The 20950-nt window shown below is 40.2% G+C and overlaps 1 protein-coding gene across 1 annotated transcript in view; it reads right to left on the bottom strand.

Moving 5' to 3' along the window:
- The window catches only part of schip1 (schwannomin interacting protein 1), a 239999-nt gene that overhangs the window by 132175 nt on the left and 86874 nt on the right, over nt 1-20950 (bottom strand). Inside the window, exons 6-8 of the mRNA XM_080889898.1 lie at nt 18057-18121; nt 17188-17259; nt 16822-16957 (exon numbers count right to left, since the gene is read on the bottom strand). Coding sequence (XP_080746024.1) covers nt 16822-16957; nt 17188-17259; nt 18057-18121 — 273 coding nt within the window. The remainder of the gene's footprint in view (nt 1-16821; nt 16958-17187; nt 17260-18056; nt 18122-20950) is intronic.

Here is a 20950-nt window from a genome sequence, read left to right as displayed (position 1 = left end):
AAAAAAACAGTTGCTAACACAAAATGCTTATGCTGTGCTCATACAAGTGTCAACATGTGTAATTGTTATTTACTGAATGAGCTGTAGTAGCAGCAGTTCCTCTGGGTGGCCTTCATTACACACATTGAAGCATGAAATACGGCAGTATTTCAGGTTTCTGATAGCAGAACATACAACATTTGTCTATTACAGATGTTTCTGTTGAGGTTGGTTTCATATCTTTCGTTTCAGTTATCCTATATAAATGTGGCATGACTCGACAGCTAAGCAGTTCATAAACACCAACTGCCAAGTACAGACATTTTTCCACCCAGCTCATATTGCACACACATCTTGTAATCTCCCCAGTCTATCTCTTTCTTATTTAATTAGAACAGGCTCATCTCACTCATTTTATACTGAACGACAACCAGACTTGGACAGGAGGGCAGATGGCACAAGAGATACCATGTAATTAAGGCTGTGAAAAGATGGGGGCCAGAGGATTGATGGCTTCAGTCTTAAAACCAGGCAGAGTGGCTGTGATTTTCATATTTCAGCTTCAGGGTAAGATTTGAAAATGTCCCGTTAGTGATGGATTGAGCTAAAATATGCAATCTGGCAGCTAGTGGTGTCATTGAGACCATTCATTACAAATTCAATAACTCACATCTTGTCTCCACCCTTTGCGCTTGTGCTGTAGCTACCACGTAAAAATGGACTTGGGGTTTGGTGAGAAATGAATGCATTTTGGCATCTTTTCCCTTTTACTTTAATCTCTGACAGCTGTTAGTTGCTACGTAGTAAATGTTGTGTATATGTTGAGACAACACTCAACAATTTCAAAATTTGTAAATGAGCAGTTATCCTCTTAATCTGTCTGTCTCTGCGTTCAGTGAACATCTGTGTTCATAAAGCGTCACACTGCACAAAAGAGCTCAACATGAATGCAAACAGCTATGATAGCAAGGCTTTCGGGATAAGACACTTTATTGCTCCCTATGCTATGCCCAGCTGTTTTCTATTATAAATGCATAGGGGAGTAAATGAAAAAACAAAAACAAAGTGGAAACAAATTCAGATGTTCAGGGTGTTCTTCAGTGTAATTAAATATCGCAGCTGATCAAAGGTACGTACGTCAGGGACACAATAATGCACCCACATCGCATCGGAGGCGATTTCAGCAGCCTGTGATAGAAACTGTTCTAATACAACTGCATTACTGCTCAGCCTGTTTACAGCAAAGTCAAACCCATCACTGCTAATCCCACTCTATGCCTCAGTGTAGCAAAGAGATTTCCCTGCGTCCTTTGGTGATTTCCACTTCCTACGGCGCCTGGTTTAGCACATGCAGTATGCTCATTGAAACTGATCCAAGCACCGTGCTATGTGCCGTCTCCTACAAGATAATTAGCTGTGAAGAGATGAACACTGGTTCACTGACATGACACTTGTTTATGGAAAATCCCTCCTAGGTAAAGTTTCAAACTGCTAGAGACACCTGTTTTGGTTTTCATTACTGCAAAATTGCAAAAACATGTTGCTTTAAAGTTGATACGGTAAACACCGTGTAACGATGATGAAAATGGAACTATTTTTAAACAGCAAGTCTAATAAATAAATCATTTCAATTCTTTGCATGGGTTTTTTGGGCGATTTCTTTGTTAGGAGAGAGCAGCCGCAGTGCACTCTTCTACTTTGAAAACATTGATTGGCTTTTGCTCTTTTCTCACCGCACATGGACCTCTCCAGTCTCTCCACAAATCAGTAGCATAGAAATGAGGACAGGTTTCTCATTACAAAGATCGAATAAGACTTTGTGTTTCTAATCTTAGTGCATAACTGTCTTTCACGGCTACGTCGTGGCCAGACGTGTGTGAAGGCACGATCCGGCAGTTTTACGCTTAACAGAACATTTACGTGTATAAGCGTAACATACACACATACAGGACTTGGACATGTAATATGAATATTCGCTGGCTTGCCTTGATAATGAACTTGCTAGCTGTAAAACACTTCTTGTAGGCCTGCTGTAATTATCGCAACTTGGGTGTTAATGTAAGGATGTCACACTCTCATCTCGTGGAGTGAGACTTCTGCTTCAGTAAGTTTTGCCATACAGTATAAGTTTCATTTCCCCCTGCACCAAAACATCACCCCTTCATCAAACTGCAGCTGAGGTATGAAGATTTTTTGCTTGGTGTTCTTCTATTACAATGAAATAACTCCACCGAGATTACCTGCATCTCTACAGTCCGATTCCAGAGCAGCGATGTGCTAACTAAAAATCTCTCTTGTGGCATTAGGTCAGCTCTGCTTGGCTCAGTATGAACAAGCAAAAAGGGGTGTCCTTTTAGAGAAGTTATAGATGAGCTGAGAGGGGCTTTAGATACATTTTAGGTATTACACAGCAGTGCATTAACACACTGTTCAAACCCCTTGTCATTCTAATATTGCACAGACATTATTCATACCGTTTAATAAAACAAGAAAAAGAGAGATGCTCCAAAGATGTGCAAAGTATACGTAGACAAAAGGGTACACAGATCATTGTTTTACCTTTTCCTTTGTCCGCAGTTTTGGCAGTCAGTAGCTCCTAAGCTTCAAATGTATGCAAGAGAAATATGTTATTTCAAAACCCATGCTATTACAGAATGTGGTGAAGTCATTGTTGAAGCGATCTCCACCCTCAGCTGCTCCTCATTTTTTCCCCTCTTATTTTCAATAACAGCCTTGCTGGTAGTGCTTTTATTTTGGTAGTTTGTCCACATATAATACTAATTAATGGAAGTGGCTTCCTTTCTATAACCACATCACAGATGCTGGTACATCACCGGAGTGCCAGCACTTGGGGGTATGTCATGAAAACTGCATCTTAACTTGACATAGTAAATCAGTCTTGATCTGTAACAGCACACTAATTACTAATTATTATTTTTTAATTAAATATAAGTACTGATGATCTCCAGTAGACAGCGCTACTGCTCATGTTTGTTCCAGAAAACTGATCTTGTGTCCTGTGGTTGCAGAAATATATTAAATCATCTTATATTCAACAAATTGCTGAACTGTTCGGAGAAATGTTGTGTCTGTGCTGTGATTGTGAGTCTTACTGGAACTTGAAACAATTGTGTTCAATTAAAAGAAAATGTTTGTGATGCATTATGCATGCAGAGTGCATTTCTCCGTTCAAACAGTACTCGTGAGAGCACAATATTGAATTTGTAAAAGACTCATATGCAAATAAGGAATGGTGGTATAGAAGTGTATATATTGTGATTGATGTTCTGCAGTTCGAATGCATTGACTGTGCCAAAGCGACTCAGGCCATTTCCATATTCTAGCCTTTATGGCATGAGGGGAGATAGTTGCCTCCTGGAAATGTAAATCATCAAATGAAATATTTATCCCCACCGAAGAACAAAACAGTGTGTGGGCAGAAAAAGAGCCTTTCAATTAATAAGAGAATTATTGGACAGAAACTAGCCTAAAGCTCTGATATTTGGTGAGATATTAATTTTCATAACTGCAATTAATAAAACATTACTGGAACTGAAAAACTCTCTCTCTAAACTAGTTAGCTTCTCCCTGCGTGTACCTGGTGAACTTTCTACCTCTGCTAGCCCCAAGTTAATTCTGCTTCCTACAAAGCAGTTAAAATGCCTTCGATTTAATACTGATGTGATCTCTTTTCTCAGCAAACCCTATGTTCCTCACAGGAGTGGGAAGCCACAGAAGAATTGTTCAGGAAGCACTCTGTAGGAAGACTTCTGTTCTTTTCCTTACATTTGCTGTCCTCTCTGTCGTACTCTCTCCTGCACATGCCGTTTTTTTCTCCACAGTTCATGAACTCAGGGAATGAGTGATTTTGAAACCGTGGAGCTCCATAGGAGAGGAAAAGCGTTGTCATATCAAAGCTGTCAGCCATTCTTTGTTTGCTCTATGAATCCTGCATGCATCATTTCCTAGACAGCTGATGCAAATATGCAGACATTGAACATTGTCTGGTGCAGAATGCCTGTTGTCACTCAGGATACACTTAGAGTAGACGTGCTGTCTTTGAGGCAACACTTGCAAAATTCCTAAATACACAGAAACAGAAAGTGTAGCTGTTAGCTTAAATGAACAAATGCAGGTTAGGCATATCAGATACATTTAAATGTAGTGAGAAGGGGGAAAATAAACACTAAGAGAAGTTAAAAGTTTTACAAGCTCAGGTCTGTTCCTGCCTTTGACAATGACATGCATATACTCATGCATTCTATATGAAGACACCAGATGGCGACAGCTGTGGCTGCTAGGGAAAACCACGTGTTACCCGACTAGTTGGCAGTAGTTCCTGGAGGTTGCTGGCTAGTTGTACTAAAAATCTCCCAGTGATTGCTTTGGTTGTTAGCACATTGCCAGAACTGGCTGTGGTTTTTCATGTTTGGATGCAAAACCTGCTAATTACAAGTCGAAAATGTACAAAGCAAACCAGAAATTATGTCTAAGCACTGCAGCCACATGCTTCATACAGCACAACTTTCACTTTGAAGGCAAAAGTCTACATTTTCGATTTGTGTCACATCTTAACAGCGTGTGTAGACAAGTCTGTCTCTTCTATTCAAACTACAACTACAAGCCATGACCTAGTGACTTTTCCCTAGTGACAAGCAGTCGCCAGGGGATCCGTGACTGGTTCATGGGGCTGTGTAACTGGGGCTTTAGCAATCATTTTCCCAGCAAATGCCATCAACCTTCATCAACCACTCACAGGAGGACACTAATTTTTCTGTCTTGACTGCTGGTTGCCAGATAGTCATGGGCTGGTTTCTAGGCATGTGTGACTGATCCTACATTGTCAAGATTATTATGAACACCCAAAGGAAGACAGTTAACATCACATGGTTAGTGGTCACATGCCTGCGGTTTTCTGTCTTGACCTCACTCATTTCAGATCATATTGAATATAAACTTAAGTCTATTTTGAGGATTATCTGGTATGCAAATGCCACTCATTGGTTATGAATGACTGAATGACTGAATGAATGACTTGTCAAACACAAGAAAGCAAAAGTGGAAACCTTTCAGAAACCAGCGAGTAACCAGTGACGTTACCAAAATCTTTACCTAACCTTACTGTACTGAAACACTTAGTGTCAACATTTATTTAATTACCTGTATACTATATATCCAGACATTATGGTAGTTGAGTCATGACCTTGAAAATCCTCAATGAGTGGCCAGTTTAGGTGACTTTAGTAACACTAAGCTTAGTAGCTAAGGCAGTCTGGGTTAGGAGGTAGAGCGGTTTGATTTCTGGGTCCTCTGGTCTGCATGTTGAAGAATCCTTGGGCGAGACGATGAGCCCCAAGTTGCCCCCGATTAATCTATTGGAGTGTGAGTGTATGAATGTCACCTTAAATTAAATGTGTGTGAATGGATGAATGAAGCTTATAGTATTTTGAGAGAAAAGCACTATTTAAGTAACAGTCAATTTACCACAAAATCATGCCTACTTGAGCTTTCTGAATTTTCTCACCTGTTTACTTATTAATCTTTAGTTCTGGCATCTTATATTTTCTTCTTCTTCACCTAATCACAACATTACTATGAGGCTAACAATAACATTTTTGGCTTGGCACAGATTTTAACACCAGACACACTTCCTGACAGCCCTCCCATTTATCCACAAGCTAGGCCCCAAAGCCGGGATAAATGGAAGGATTTGCATCTGGTATAAAAACCTGTGCCAAACCAAATATGGAGTTGAATCTGCTGCTGGAAATAAGGGAGCAGCTGAAAGTTGTGAATGTAAAGTTATATGTCTCTGACGCTAAAATCTTGTTGTTTACTCAAAAAACTTTGTGAATGTGAGTGTGAATGGTTGTGTCTCTGTGTTAGCCCTGCATCAGATTGGCGAACTGTCGACGGTGTGTCCCGCCTCTCGTGTTATGGCAGCTGGGATAGGCTACAGGCATCCCAAGACCCTGATAAGGATAGTTGGAAGAGAATGAATGGATGGATGGATATTTTAAATTTTCTCACTTTATTTTTTTCACATTGCATTAAGCTCCAATGAGACACAAAAGTATTTTTTTTTTATCCTGTTTAAAGTGCTCAAAATCTCTTGCTTTACTTTCCTCATATCTGCCTCAGTAGGCTTGCTGCCACACCCCTTGATGGCACTTAGTTTCACCCGCTCACCTTGGCACTCCATGAATTTATGCGTAAAATCAAAGCTCGTCTTCTCAACATTCTGCCTTTCAGCAGAAAAGCTTCTCCTCTTCCTAATTACCATCTCTCCCTTTACGCCTCCATCCTCCTGTCCCCACTCTTGATTTACTAAAAATGGTTTGCTTTCCCCGAGAAATGTCATGTGAACGAGGAGTTGCACTACGGTTGCTGTGAAGTCTCCCTTGTGACAGGCAGGTGCAGTATAGCGCCTTGGTTTCCGATCTTCCAGGTGTCTCTAATTATGATACTTTGGCTGACCCCTGTTCCATTTCCGCACGTCTTACAACTCTTTCACATACTTTTTTTCAACCATGTTCTCCTACAAATGCTTTGAGAATACATTAAAAAAACGACCTTCCTCCTTCGACATTGTCATAGGATGAATAACTGGGGCAAAGTGATGACCTGTAATGTCAGTGCGGCACAGGAATATGCACTGTGTGATGATAGGGAACAAAGCTGGTTTTCACTGAGCTAATGAAACATGAAAATGCTCCATAGAGCTCAGGATCTCCCTCTTTCCCTTTACGGTCATGTCTTCTATCAAAGTTTCTCACTTAAAAAATGAAAAAAAAAAAATCGAATCTTAAGTTGTGGAGCAAATGTGTAGTTTCAGCAAGGTAGAAAGTTTCGTGAGCTTACTTAGAAGACAAAACTTACACTCACTTGTGAAAGTGGAGAGAAAGCTCCACAGGAGAGAGATGAGACTTTTCCAAGCGGTGAGGTCTTTACTTCACGATTGCACATTATTTCCATGGGGCACAAAGTGGTTGTGCGATGATAACATTATAAAATGTTTTTGTCTTTATTTTATTGACTGATTTCCCTCTTTATCTGCTCTCTAATCATTCCCAATACACATACATCATTACCAAGATGGATTTTTCTGGGTGAGAGATTTAGGTTAGTAAGAGAAAGGGACTGTGGAGGAAGAAAAAGAAGGAGAGGAAGCCTCTTCTCCATCTTTTCATTAATCACAAATCAGTTTGTTTCTCTCTGGGGACCAGAACACTCAGTGGGAAGAAGAATAGGCTTTTCCTCTCCCCCTTTTATCTCCCTTCTGTTCAATACATTCCCCTCTCTTCTTCTCCTCCTCAGGATTTCTCCTGTCTCTAAATGCCAAAGCAATAAACCGAGAAACAAAATCCCCCTCCTCACTCTCACTCTCTCCTTCTCAAACAGACTGCATGTTCAGTATTTTAATAAAAATCACAGCTTAGATGGTCACATCTGAGAGAGCACATACACACCAAAAAGTATGCAGACACACACACAACAACTGACTTCTGGTATGCATGCAGTCTTTTATATTTCCAAAGTCGGTTCAGTGTATCCTACCGTTCCACGCCTCAGCAGTCACTGTGACTATTAGTGGGATCTCACAGGGCTGAATAAGCAGTGGGATTGTTCGACTTGAATAACAACACGGAGAACTTCTCTGAAATATAAGTTCAGACTAGGCTGTGAAAACAGACTCATTGTCTGAGTGGGGGAATTTTGCCATCTTGATAGGAAACAGGAAAAAAAGCAGCAAGTGTACAAAATCAAAGAAAGGACTTCTCTGTACAGAAGTAAAATGATTTTCCTCGCTCACTTCGGTGATCTATTCTAAGTAATTATTATCATAGTGAAACAGCCAGTCGTTGAAAAGTTAATGCTCCACCTGTAATCTTTGCCGGTGTACACAGACAAATGTGTCCTTTCACGAGTACCTACAGTACGTATGACTAGCTATGCCACATAAAATGCATTCTATTATGCTCAGCAAAGCATTATACAGTACATGTACATGAAAGAAGATAACGACCGGTATGACATTGAGTGGTTTCGTGCTCGTGGCAGAACTGAAACCTTTATCTAATCTTAGACGTGTATCGCTCCATCTCGATACTCGACTTTAGCTGCAAACCACTCGTCTCACAAGTAAAAGACACGTGCACACATAGCCACATACAACAGCAGCGGGACGAAAACTTTGCACCCTTATGTGCGCATATACACCCAGAAGTGAACTATTTTCAGTTTTCAGGTTCACATTTTAAAAGAAATGCAGAATACTAAGCTTTCTGGGTGAAAGTAAGTGATGTATGCGTTGATGTTTTAGTGTGCCACCTTGAGTCCCAGCTGAAGCGAGCAGCCAGGGCAGGGCGGAGAGAGGATAATGATCCAGCTGATAATGGAGGAGTGGAATCTGGTAAATGAGGCTGGATATAAAACGTGCTGCAGGCTGTTCCTTTGCTCTCTGTGTCTCTCTCTCTCTCTCTCTCTCACACACACACACACACACACACACACACACACACACACACACACACACACACACACACACACACACACACACACACACACACACACACACACACACCTCAAGATATCTTCTAGCTCTTGAGGTATGAATGTGTAAAATCATGTCAAGTATAAATGAGCGCTACGGTAACATACTCTTAATTACCTCTTTCTTTCCTATGTGCATACATGTGCACATGTATGTGTGATGCACTTATGCATGAATAGCATGAATTATGTCTGAGGCAGAGAGCATGAACTCCCCTATTAATAAAACATTTCCATTACTAGCGCTAGTTATAGGTAGGCAGAACTTGTGGCACAGGAAAATAGACGCAGTTCCATCTTCATCTCTATTTTTCAGTGTCGCCTAAAAGGCAGCACAAATGCACTGCTAATGAGCTACAGGTAGCAGCTGATGTGCTAATACACACTTTATTCCAAAATGAAATGAAATGAAATCCAGAGCCAGTGCTCTGGATAAATACTGAGCAAGCTCTTATTCGTTCAGAACAGACAACAAAAAAAATTACACAGAACATGAAAAAAGCAACACAAGTGATTTACTGTGAATTATATTTATTATTATTATTATTATAGATTTTTTTTTACAAAATTCTTATCTCACTGATGATAATCCATATTCCTTCTCTTCATCCTCTTATCCAGTCCTCTCAAAAAAAAATATTAGATGCTTTCTTTGTAACTCCCACTATCATGCTTATCAGCTTTCAGAATTAAATTGAGTCCTGTGTCCATCTACTTACTGTTGGACACTTTACAGAATAAAGTATCACACTTTACAGCGCGTGGCTGCTCTTGATTACCCCTGCAAAGCCCCAATCAATAGATTCTAGAGCTAAGATAATGAATAATTGTATCAGTCTGTTGCACTTCAAATCATCGCTGTCTCCAATCAGGCTTTGATGATCAATTACGTCTGTTTTATGGAGCGAGCAGGAGATCAGTGAAATACCGTAATGGTGGTTGTGGGATCAGTAAAGACAGAAAGGCACTCTTGGTATGAGAAAAGGGGAAAGGAAAGAAGGTGCTTTTTGCTCCTTTTAATGATATATGTTGTAACATGCTAGGTTTTTTCAAGCAGATGTATTTTTTTATATTAAAATGTTAGCAGAGAATGACACACGTGTGAGTATCTTTTGACTTTGTGAAGGTTTGGGAACGCGTCTCAATTTGCTTGTCCGTGTTGTTGCACAAATACTGTTCAAAGCTGCTGTTCTCTTCTCCCTTTGCATTGGTTAATACTGACGTCTCCATGTGAAAGTGGGATTTGTAAAGCACATCAGTTGCTGGGGCCCGAGTGACCTGCAGTTAACAGCACAATATTTTCTACATCAATGTGTAGTTTTCACAGGTTTCTTAAAGGTAGTTGTTTATTTAGATCATTGTAACACAACCTGAAAATGTTTATATTAGCTAGCAGTGGATAACAATAATTTGATATTACCATACAATGCGTTACATTTCATGTAATATCAATGCAGTCACTCAAATGAAATGCTGGGAGTAAATTCCTCTGTAAGGTCTCAAGGGAGTTTAATCCACCATTGTTTACTATTTGTAGACTCTGTTATTATCATGATCTTTCTTCTGTTTTCATCCCAGCACATTTTGACAGCACCAATTTATGTAAAGGAAGTTGAGAATGAAATTGGAAGGGGAAAAAAAGGGTGAAAAAATAGGGAGGGATGACATTTTATAAATAGAAGGCGGGCTAGAAAAACCCAGCAGCTTGTTCGCAAGTCTGATGTCATCCTGAAACCCTTTAATATTTAATTCAAAGTGTTGTGAAATTAAAAAGGCTCAAGGAGAAAAGGAAAGGGAGGCAAAATAGAAGGGACGCAGGGAGAAAGGTAGAGCGAGACAGATAAGAGAGTGTAATAAAAAAAAAAAGCAGCTCACCTCTCTTTTTAATTACAAATATGTTGATAATGAGCTATTAATTTAAAAGAAGAGGCCCTTGACTGGCATTATCAGACAGAAGGGGAAGGGGGGTGTTTACAAACTGAGAGTGTCCTCTACACAGCAACAACATCAGCGTGCCTGCAGATCTGGATAGGGTGTTCTGAAACTGTGTGCCTTTGAATCCAGATTGATAAAGTAATTGATAGTCAATAAAATGAATACCTTGCAGAGTAAACACTAGATCCATTTTGATAAAGGTTTTTTTTTCTGCTTACTGGACCTGGACTCCTCCCAGGTATTGGGTTAGTCTATCCCAGCAAAGCAGAACAGTGACCTCCTGTGGATTCTAATATACAACACAAATGCAACATGACGTCACACTGAAGCGAGGGCTGTTACCATTTGCAAACATGTCCCAGGTGAGAAAGGGCCCATGTTTGACTTGACATGCTGCTGGCAGGTGATTAACAGAGAGTCAGACCTCGGTGCCCTCCATTAGATATTATTACGCAGAAGGCTCCATCTCCCTTATACATAATTATAAGAGTCATATGAATGTCCTTCACATGTCTGCAGGGTGGTTGTAACACTGGAGCTGGAGCACATATTAGAGACTCAGATTGTTTTAAGTCAGTTTGACTTGGTTACAGCCAAGAAAACTCAGCAACGTTGAGATAAAGAACCAGACCGTCTCCGCACAAGACGGTGATGGACTGGTGCGGGGTCACTAATGATTCTGTCAATCAATACCATGGCTGGTGTGTCACAGCAGTCTTTTGCATCCTGTCAGGCCCATCACTCAGTGCACCTCAGACACAGTGAAGAGCCAGCACACACAGACCTACACGATTACTATGCGGCACATCTCATCTAGGTGAGAGATTATGACAAGAGGGATTATGTCAATGAAATCTGCAGCCCACAGACCCAGCATCACTCCCGAGGACTAAGAAAGAGTATAAACCCATGTGTAGGATACCTTTTCAATCAATTTCCTCCCTAATGAACTGCCTCAATGAGGCTTCAATAAACCTAAACTAATTCAAGGCAATCCTTAATCTCCTGACCTAGCCTTTTTGCATTGTCCCTGGTATTACAGTAACAGGATTGTAAAAGCATTGGCTCCAGATACACCCGTCCTCAAGTGACGAAGAGACTGGTGGGGGTTAGCATTAATTTCCAAAGCCTTATGTTTCATTTGCATAATTACCATAAATCAGTGCAGGGATGTTCTGGTCGACAGTAGAGGGGAACAGAGAAACGCTATTGGGAAAAGGAAATGTTTGGGAAGGTGACAGCATGCAAAAGACTGCTGACTTAGCGGGCAGTGTGGTGATTAAGGAATAACTGTGTTATTCTAAAAACAAAGTTAAGTATGTCGTGATGGAAACTGGAGTCCCCCCCGTATCAATCAGTGAATCATTTCGTTAAAATAATAACTTTTTTAAACTGCTGGAAAAATATCCAAATAGTTGGTAAGTATAACAGATAATTGTAACGTTTTTTTCACCTGTTCAAAGAGTTTAACATTGCAGGTGATGCGCTAAACTTTGATGCTCTTCAAGATAAATTGGGGATATTTGGCTTCAAAGAAACAGATTTGATTTAATTGACTTTGTGGCAACAGTTTCAGTAATGCTTTAAAAATATTCATACTTCATGCAGCATGAAGGTACCTTTTAGGGAATGCTGCACTATGAGCTTAATATACAGTAAATACAGCAGAATGAAGCCGCAGTAAACACGAGGGAGAGCCATTTATACAATAACAATACTGAGGTCTTTGGGTAATCACCATTCTACCTGTGTAACACAGTAGGTGATCTTTGCTGCTTTCCTCTACATACAGTAAAGAAAGGTTGACTTGCGCAGTAAACTAAAGGATCCGTCATTAAAACTATGTGAGCTCACTGACGGGGAAACTATTTGTATCCTGCACTGGATTAAATGGGTGAAACAAATGTGAGGGGTTAAATGCTTTGACACAGGGTACAGACTGTGCAGCCTGCTGGCTCAGTAATCTGCTGAAGTTCTTGTGCTTTGTGTAATATTGAATTTGAGTCATCTGCAGAGCAGTCGGGGTTATTTAAGGACAGCTACAAACATGCAAGAGGTTAAACCAAAGACCTAAATAGGTAGTGCTATATTGCTGAAAGATTAATCTCTCTTTGAAGCCATCTCCTACTTCATGCTGTACATAAAGAGCAGACAGTACAGTAAGCTCACAAAAGTTCCCTAAACTTTGCCTAACCTCTTTTATCTCTACTTCCAGGCCTCCACAGCTGCTGCTGCTGCCTGGTCTGATAAAGCCAAGAGAACAGTATGTGGGTGAGCAAATGATAAAAACAGACACTGAAACTGAGAAAGATGCAGGGACACTCTGAGAGAGCCATTAAGACTGAGATGGAAAAAGAGAAAGACATAAAATACTCTAAGAACTAAATAAACTATCACATGAAAGGAGGAGGAGAGTGTTAAGAGAGCACTGATGGAGGGGGCAGAGATGGAGACATATGACAGCTGGCAGACAGAGAAGGCGGCACTCCTCTGCTCAGTTTCCCTGCACCTTAGCAGGCCAGATGGACTGAGTTGGCCCTCTGTGCCCTTCATAAGCCAACACACACACACACACACACACACACACACACACACACACACACACACACACACACACACACACACACACACACACACACACACACAGAGTTTATATATTTAGTTATATTTTTCGGGAACACTAGCTTATTTCGTCTATTAAGGTAAATGACTATTCTCTGCCAAGTGGCATTGTACTATAATATGAATGAATTTATGTAAAAGTATTAGGCCTCTATGTACTTACAGAGTAATTACCGAGCAGTTAATTACTGTTGCAGTATTTGACTTATTATATTTCTGCTAGATCTTAAAGATATTGTATTAATCTAGTATGTATTAAAAAGAAAACCCAATAAACTCGACTGTGATACAGGCCCTCCCTCTACTGTCAAAACTCTGCTACTACATTAAAGAGCATGGATCAGCACCAAAGTAAAGGACAGCTCCCACACTCCAAAACAGTCCCACAAATTACCTTAAAAAAAAAAAAAAAAACAAGGAAGAAAACTGAACTAGAACCTCTATCAAAGCCCTCAAATTTTTAAACTTAAAAATAACAAACCTCTTGTTTAATTTTTAAGATCTCTGGATGTTTGTTTTCATTCTCATTTCTCCAGTAATTGAGCAACAACACTGCTAGAGGCATAAAAAACAGATTCAGCCAGTCCCAAAACAGTATTGATTGATGTCTGGTTATAAAAAGACATCTATCATCTAGACAGTCTAAAATTGAAGCTGCACTGGACTGTGTGTTCATGTGCCCGTGCCTGTGTGTGTGTGTGCGTGTGTGTGTGTGTACTTGCTGGTGGTCTGGCTAGCCGTGTTGATGCAGCACAATATTATGAAACAATAAAATGTAGACAGCTGATTCATGTCTCAGCATAAAAGCCAGAGTTTTGTTAGGTTCCCCTTTAATGAAACCTATAATTTCTGCCACCCTCGATGGCGTTGCCACACAGCAGAGGGATCGATCATAAAGAGAGATATCTAGAGCTGCTCGATTTTGCAGGATTGCCATGGCAATTAGTGAGCCAAGTTGCAGTGCGAAAAGTAATTTACACAGTAAAGTCACATGTCAACCACATCTTTCGGCTGAGAACAGTACACTCATCTCTCTTAAACACACACAAGGGTGGGGAAAAAAAAGAAAAACACCCACCCACACAGGCTGCAGAGTAATGCAGCAAGGTTTTGTCAAAGACTGATGTTGTAGTCACAAAGGTTAGAAACTCAATCACTTTAGCGATGGCTTCCACGTCACCGTGTCTCAAGACTCCATCCCGCATATGTGTGTGCGTGTGTGTTTATCCATGAATGTACAAACACCAATGTGTGCTGAGAATGATTAGCTGGGTCAACAGAAATGTAACAGGGCGGAGATGTCACAACCAGCTAAAACATTACCGTAAAGACAGGACGACTAAACAAAGGGAGGGAAAGGTCAAAAAGCGAGAGAACCTGTGTGAAGCGAGACAGCTTCAACATAATAGCGCAGATTTCGCTGGGCTATTGCGATCAATTCTCTTGAAATCACAAGAGAGCAAAAGCTGACTCTTCCTTTCTCACAGAGGAGGGCAGATCTACAACATCAGCACATTCAACCGGTGAAGCAACGTCTGTTTTTCATCCGCCTTTCCTCTCCGCCACTCTCCTCCGTCTCCCGTGACCTTAGGGTCTATTACACGCACGCTCCCGCGCTGTCTTTCTCTCTTGGTGATGATCATCTGGCCTTGTCAGCAGGTTGAAGTCACTGAGCTAAGCATTTCCCCGCCACATAAACGATGTCTCTTTTGTGTGTGTTTGTGTGCTGTTGTCGTGTGTACAAACTTGGCTGATGGCATTATACGCAAACATTCAGGATGGATGCGCGCGTATAACGTCATCAACCACCAGCTGCGAATCTTATAGGTCGCCTGACAGCTTCTAAGCCAGCAGATTGTATTTCTGTTCCACAGCACTCTGTATTCTCTTCACTCATAACCCACTCGATCCCCTTTTGTCCTCAAGAATCCAAATCCAAATCTTCTTCAGTGTAAAAGCTTTTCTCTGTAGTGACTGAGTGGACAAGTACCACCCAAGTGTGCTCAAATGCAGAACTCTCCCAGCCGTCTCTGAGATTTAACCTGCCTGTTGACTTCAGGCTCAGAGATTAGTAGAGGAGTGTACACACACTTGCTATTCAGCCAGAAGCCTGAAGACGACGTCAGTACAGAATTATAATGACCACAACAGAAGCAGTAGAGAAAATCCCAGGGATTTACTGTGGTCTGGTTAAATGGAAGATCGGAAGATGTGCTGAATGAGAATGGCATTTCGGCTGCTCTCTATTCTCAGCGTGCGCTTGCTCTGAGAGTGTGTTTAAGAGAGACCACATCCCCGTATATTTACTCTTTGATAGCGGCTGGTTCTAAGTTTGCGGAGCAAATAAACTGGCTTTAAGATACTGCCCCCTTGTGGACATAAGTGGGACTACGAGCACAGTTTCACAGTCTCTACAAAAGGCTTGTCATAACTTGGAGCAACATATTAAAACACTGACAAGAAAAGTGAGAAAAATTTGTGAACTTTCTGTATTTATGTAAAAATAAAGTCTCATGTGAGAAAAAGAAGAAATCCAAAACACTGTTGTATTTTATCTAATAAAATTAAAATATACTGTTTGTTTCTACACAGCAAATTAAAGCAGAAAGAAAAACAATCAACACCATTCAATAAAACAAAACAGGAATGTGTAGGTCGAAGCTATTTTGACTTTGACTTTGACTTGTCGACTGATTTGGTTGCATATAGCTGGAAAGCATCAGAAAGTCAACACAGTGACTGCTTTTACTCACGCTGCTAAAATGACACAAAATACTAAACGAGGTAAACCACACACCCCAAAGTCACACCCAAAGGCTTAAAGCAGCCAGATAAGCTAACTAACATCTCTGCTCGTGTGTCTTTAACAAGACGGCACAAAGAAACCAAAGAAAGAAACCTTTACACAACTACACTGTAGAGAACACACAACATCTGGCATTCATCCCAGAGTAGTACAGTAGAGGGAGCCTAGTAATTATGAGTTACTTTGCTGCTCACCATGTTAAAGGGGAAATGAAATCCTACATGTCACGGTCCCTCCTAAGGAAAGGTTTGGTAATGCAGCAATGCAATATCCCTAAAACTCAAGTAAAACAACAAAGGTTTAAACAACTAAGTTCCACATTGAAGTGCGACCAAATTAGAGGCCAGACATTTTGCCTTCATAAAAATATATATGAACAAAAAGCAAAACTAGCTGAGCTGAATGAAAACATTGTCGAGCTTTAATCAATTCAATTCAGTTTTATTTATACAGCACCAAATTACTGCAGCAGTCCCCTCCAACATGTTGTAAAGTAAAGACCCTACCCTACCAATCTACAGATGCTAGGTTGAAGTTAGCGCTTCCAAAAAGTTTCCGTTATCAGTTATTAAATCCAAGCTGTTAATGGAAATGTGTAATGTGTCTGTTTGACTGCACTTCTGAAGCTCAGATAAGATCTTATGAACAAGTAGTGCAGAACAAACAGGTAAATCAAAAGGATTTTCTTTTGCCACTGTACTGTCACACACTTCTAACATAAGCCTGCATATAGTATTACATATTGTTAACATACAACACAAAACTACTGCACCAACCAACACGTGACTAACGGCAGTCATTTCTAGTCATTTGTCACACACACACGCTCAGACACGCAGCCTCCTCAAATGCTATCACACATGTAGCATGTTGTTTAAAGCCATACATTTGTAATAGAACATTTGCTTGACATGGGCGTGACTTACTGGGGTGCTGCCGTCTGACAGGGTCAACATGCTGATTGACATGCTCATCTTATCGGAGGAGGAGAGGGACGGTGGGGAAGGGCTCCTTTTCTCCACTTCCTGTCGCTGCAGGAAGTCACGCCAAGCCCGCTGAATACTGCATGTAAAAGATAAAGAAAGATTCATTTGAACTGTGACTCACTGAAAGCTACAGAGAGGTAAACAGGCACAAAAATGTTCAAATCTCATGAACGCAATGATGGAAATTAACATAATAGTAGTTATACACAAGAAATGAAGCACTTTATTAAATGTTTTTTTAATGACTGCAATTAAAACAAAAGTCTGCAAATGGCCCTTTTTTAGACAGATAAAAGAAATACTCACATCAACACCTTGTTCTCAGTTGGTGGCAGGTTGACATTGATGTTGTTGTCTAGGTTCATAGTCAGGTGATTACTGAGCAGAAGAAAAGGGGAAAGGGGTAAAGACATTCAAAGAACAACAAACAGCACACACACAAAGACACACACATACATCCATACAGGTCCAGTCTACGTTATCAGTAATTAAACAGTGGTAAATCACTCCTATAGAGAAACTGCAGCAGAACAAGAGCAGGATAATCATTCTGTCTCTGTGCTTATTACTATAAGGTTTACCTAAGGTGTGATTTGATGCTGCAAAGGGGATAGAGATAACCCCCCCCCCCCCGATGCTTCTTCTTCTTCTTTCCATTAATCTGCTAAGGACAACTGTTTCAGAGTGAAATAAATAAAACAGAAATTAACTGGATTAGCCCCTTGCTGATCGCTGACATCAGAATTCCTTACACAGGTGGCTTATGCAGCTTCTTCTTTCAATATGTTAAATTGCAGGTCTGCACCAGGGCTGCTGTCTGCAACATCCTGCAGTTAGAAAATCTTGCGATGGAGGAGTTTCTGAAGAAATTCCGAGCACAGTTTCATGGGTTTGCATGTGATGGTGGAGCTGCTGGGATGAGTGAGTAAACAGAAGCAGCCACAGTCTCGATTGAAAATATCAACCGTAACCTGATCGTCATTTGCTGAATCATTCACAAGTTAGTGTATCTGAAGAGGAAAACATGCGACTGAGAATACTGTGCATTAAAAACACACCATGATACTCTCGTATCATATTTATGAGTTAAAGTCATATTTATGACTTTAAGTCATAAATATAAATATATAGGACTACTCTGGGTCGGTTATGTGTGCACATATAACCAAACTCACCTGTGCAGCTGGAAGCCTTCATTATTAACATGCTTGTATCCACTCTGGAGGCTCTTGAGATGAATCTGTGTAAGAGATACACAAGAGGGACAAATACAGAGTCAAGCAGCTGGGAACAGGAGGAGGAGGAGGCGATGAGATGAGAAAGATGAGAGGAGATCCCAGCATTTTGTGTGTGCGTGCACAATTATGAATGAATGTGTGCCAGATGTGTGATCATTGTGCTGAGATCAGGGACCCCTGAGGGATGCGGTTTGGCAGCATTTTGGTTCACTTAAATGTTTTCTTGAGAAGTTAGTAAAGTAAGCTTTGAAAAAATTCGGCCATCTGAGCTGGCTCAGCATTTTCCAGGCATTTGGATCAGAAGCACACAGAGAGAAAGAGAGAGAGACCAGGGCAGAGCAAATAAGTCGCAAAGGACATCATTGATGTAGCAATGGCACAGCTGTACAGATGTGCCAATCACATTGGAGATTAGAGCAGTAAAACTTTACTCCTCTACTAAAATTACTTTTAGCTCCATCCTCCAGTCCTCGCCAGCTGCTCTCCTCCCCTTGGCTCCATTCTTGAGTTTTAATAGTGCTTTATAATGAGGACAGGCCTGCCTCTACATAATTGAACATACTAATTCAATTACAAAGGAGCAACAATGTTTAAGTGGAGCATTTCTTCCTGATGAGCCAAGCGAGTCGCATCAGGGCACCAAGCATCTATCAGCGTCATCCCAATGTATTTGTGGATGTGTGTTTATGGGCAAACTTCAATTTTATTTGGCTATTATTGTTATTAATTCATTACTGCATAATGACCTATGCACGAAAGAATATATTGCATCTATTAAATAGCAAAGTGGGCTGTAAAGAAACCTGCACAAAGAAATATTTTTGCAGCTCGCACATGTATGACCACACTAAGACAAATCACCACACTCAAGTGGTTAGCTGATGCTTTGGTTCAAGGTGTTTAATATTCATTATATGTGTTGATATATAAGTTCCCCACTTAATAACTATGCAAGTGTCCTGTCCTTCTGAAGTGTTACTTACACAAACGTAGTACATAAATAGTGCATTTAAAACAGTGTAGGAACCACTGTCTTACTATATTATAGAACTAGGCTTATAAAAATATCTTGTTTGGCTGTTTGCTTAATTTCAGTGTGACAGGCAGTGTTGTTTTTTTCTCATTTCTCTGCCTCCCAGAAGGAACAAGCAGCTCATTAGGCAGAATCAAGGACTTTGACTAGTGATCAATGACTGTTTCAAGAAGCTTTTTCCTCCCCTTCTCTTTTTTTCCCACTTTGTCTTTTCCTCTCCGTTTACTCAGATGAAATAAGGTTCACTGAAAGCACAACTGCAGCTCCACTGAACCCAGACCTCCCTGAACTGTCATTTGTTTTGAGAGCCGGTGAAGTCACCTTTGCATTTCCAAATTCCCTGGAAAGACAGTAGGTTTTATGCTATAGAATCCACCAGTTTCACAGATAGAAATCCAATTAAACACTTTCTCTCTCTAGAGAAAGAGATACCAGAGAATTAAACAACATGATGTAGAGATAAGCAGAGTATAAATGAGTAGAGATGTGTGTGTGTGTGTGTGTGTGTGTGTGTGTGTGTGTGTGTGTGTGTGTGTGTGTGTGTGTGTGTGTGTGTGTGTGTGTGGTTTTGAGTAATAGAGGTGCTGGGAGACTGAATGAGGCGATCATTTCAATTTCCCCTTCGAGTTACTGATGGTACTGTCACAAGCCTGACCAGACAAACTGTTAGCCTACTTCAGCACACACACATACGCACACACGCATCCACGCACACACTTACAAGCACACAAGGAGGCACTAACATAGAGACACGCGTCACAAACATTAACACAAGCTGACACACAGAATTGAATCCTTATTTATTGTTTTACTGAAAAGAAGAAAGTACAACTAAAACTAATTAATCAGCATGCAAACTGAAAAGTTTAGTGCAAGAATAGTCGTGTTAAATGGGTCGTAACCTCACTCAAAACATAGAGAATGACACTAAACAGTAAAAACATGTGTTTGCCTTACACTGTAAATGTCCATAGAAACATACAGCTTCTCACACATTCATCAGTAATACTGAACAATACACACACACACACACACACACACACACACACACACACACACACACACACACACACACACACACACACACACACACCACAGTAATGCCACAGGTGGGTTAAATTACCAAAATTATTTTCTCTAACGGTACACTAGTATGTGCAAACTCTTAAATTGAAATGATATTTATCTATAATTATTTTTGTTAGGAATTCATTTTAAAATTTGTATTTTCTAAAAACATCTAAAAAGATAGTAAAACACATTATTACGTTTTTATTAAGATGCCTAATTACCATTTTTTATTTGCATTCAATAATTTGTTGAATTTCATTTTTAGATTTAAAGTTTATTTCCGTACTTAGCATAACAATAGATCAACATTAAGTTATTTAAAAAGGTGTAGTTTATTTACGGTAAATTGCATTTAAGTATTTGTAGTACCTCATCCTTCACGTCATTTTTCTCATCACTGTTTTTTGATCCTTGCTTGTGCGTATGGGAGGTTGAAAAACAAAAACTGCAACGCAAACATCAGGAGTGCGTTATTCATCACTTAAACACAATCCTGAACTCAGGGGGACATTTACATTGACTTTAATACATGGTATTGATTTTAAGACCTGTAGCAGTAAACATTTTGCAGTTACTGTGTACCAAACCAAAAGCTCAATGTGCTATTATAAGAATTTATTAGATCCTGTTTGAGTATTTTCTCCTGCTATCCGTACCTGTATCTTTCCATTCTGATCTGCATGGAAAACCACTATCCCAGTTTTAGAGAAGGAATACCAAAAATGTA

The sequence above is a fragment of the Rhamphochromis sp. 'chilingali' genome (assembly GCF_963969265.1).
Source record: "Rhamphochromis sp. 'chilingali' genome assembly, chromosome: 8".
NCBI classification, from domain to species: domain Eukaryota; kingdom Metazoa; phylum Chordata; class Actinopteri; order Cichliformes; family Cichlidae; genus Rhamphochromis; species Rhamphochromis sp. 'chilingali'.
The sequence above is the reverse complement of the archived record's forward strand: the minus strand, read 5'-3'. Positions and strand labels throughout refer to the sequence as shown.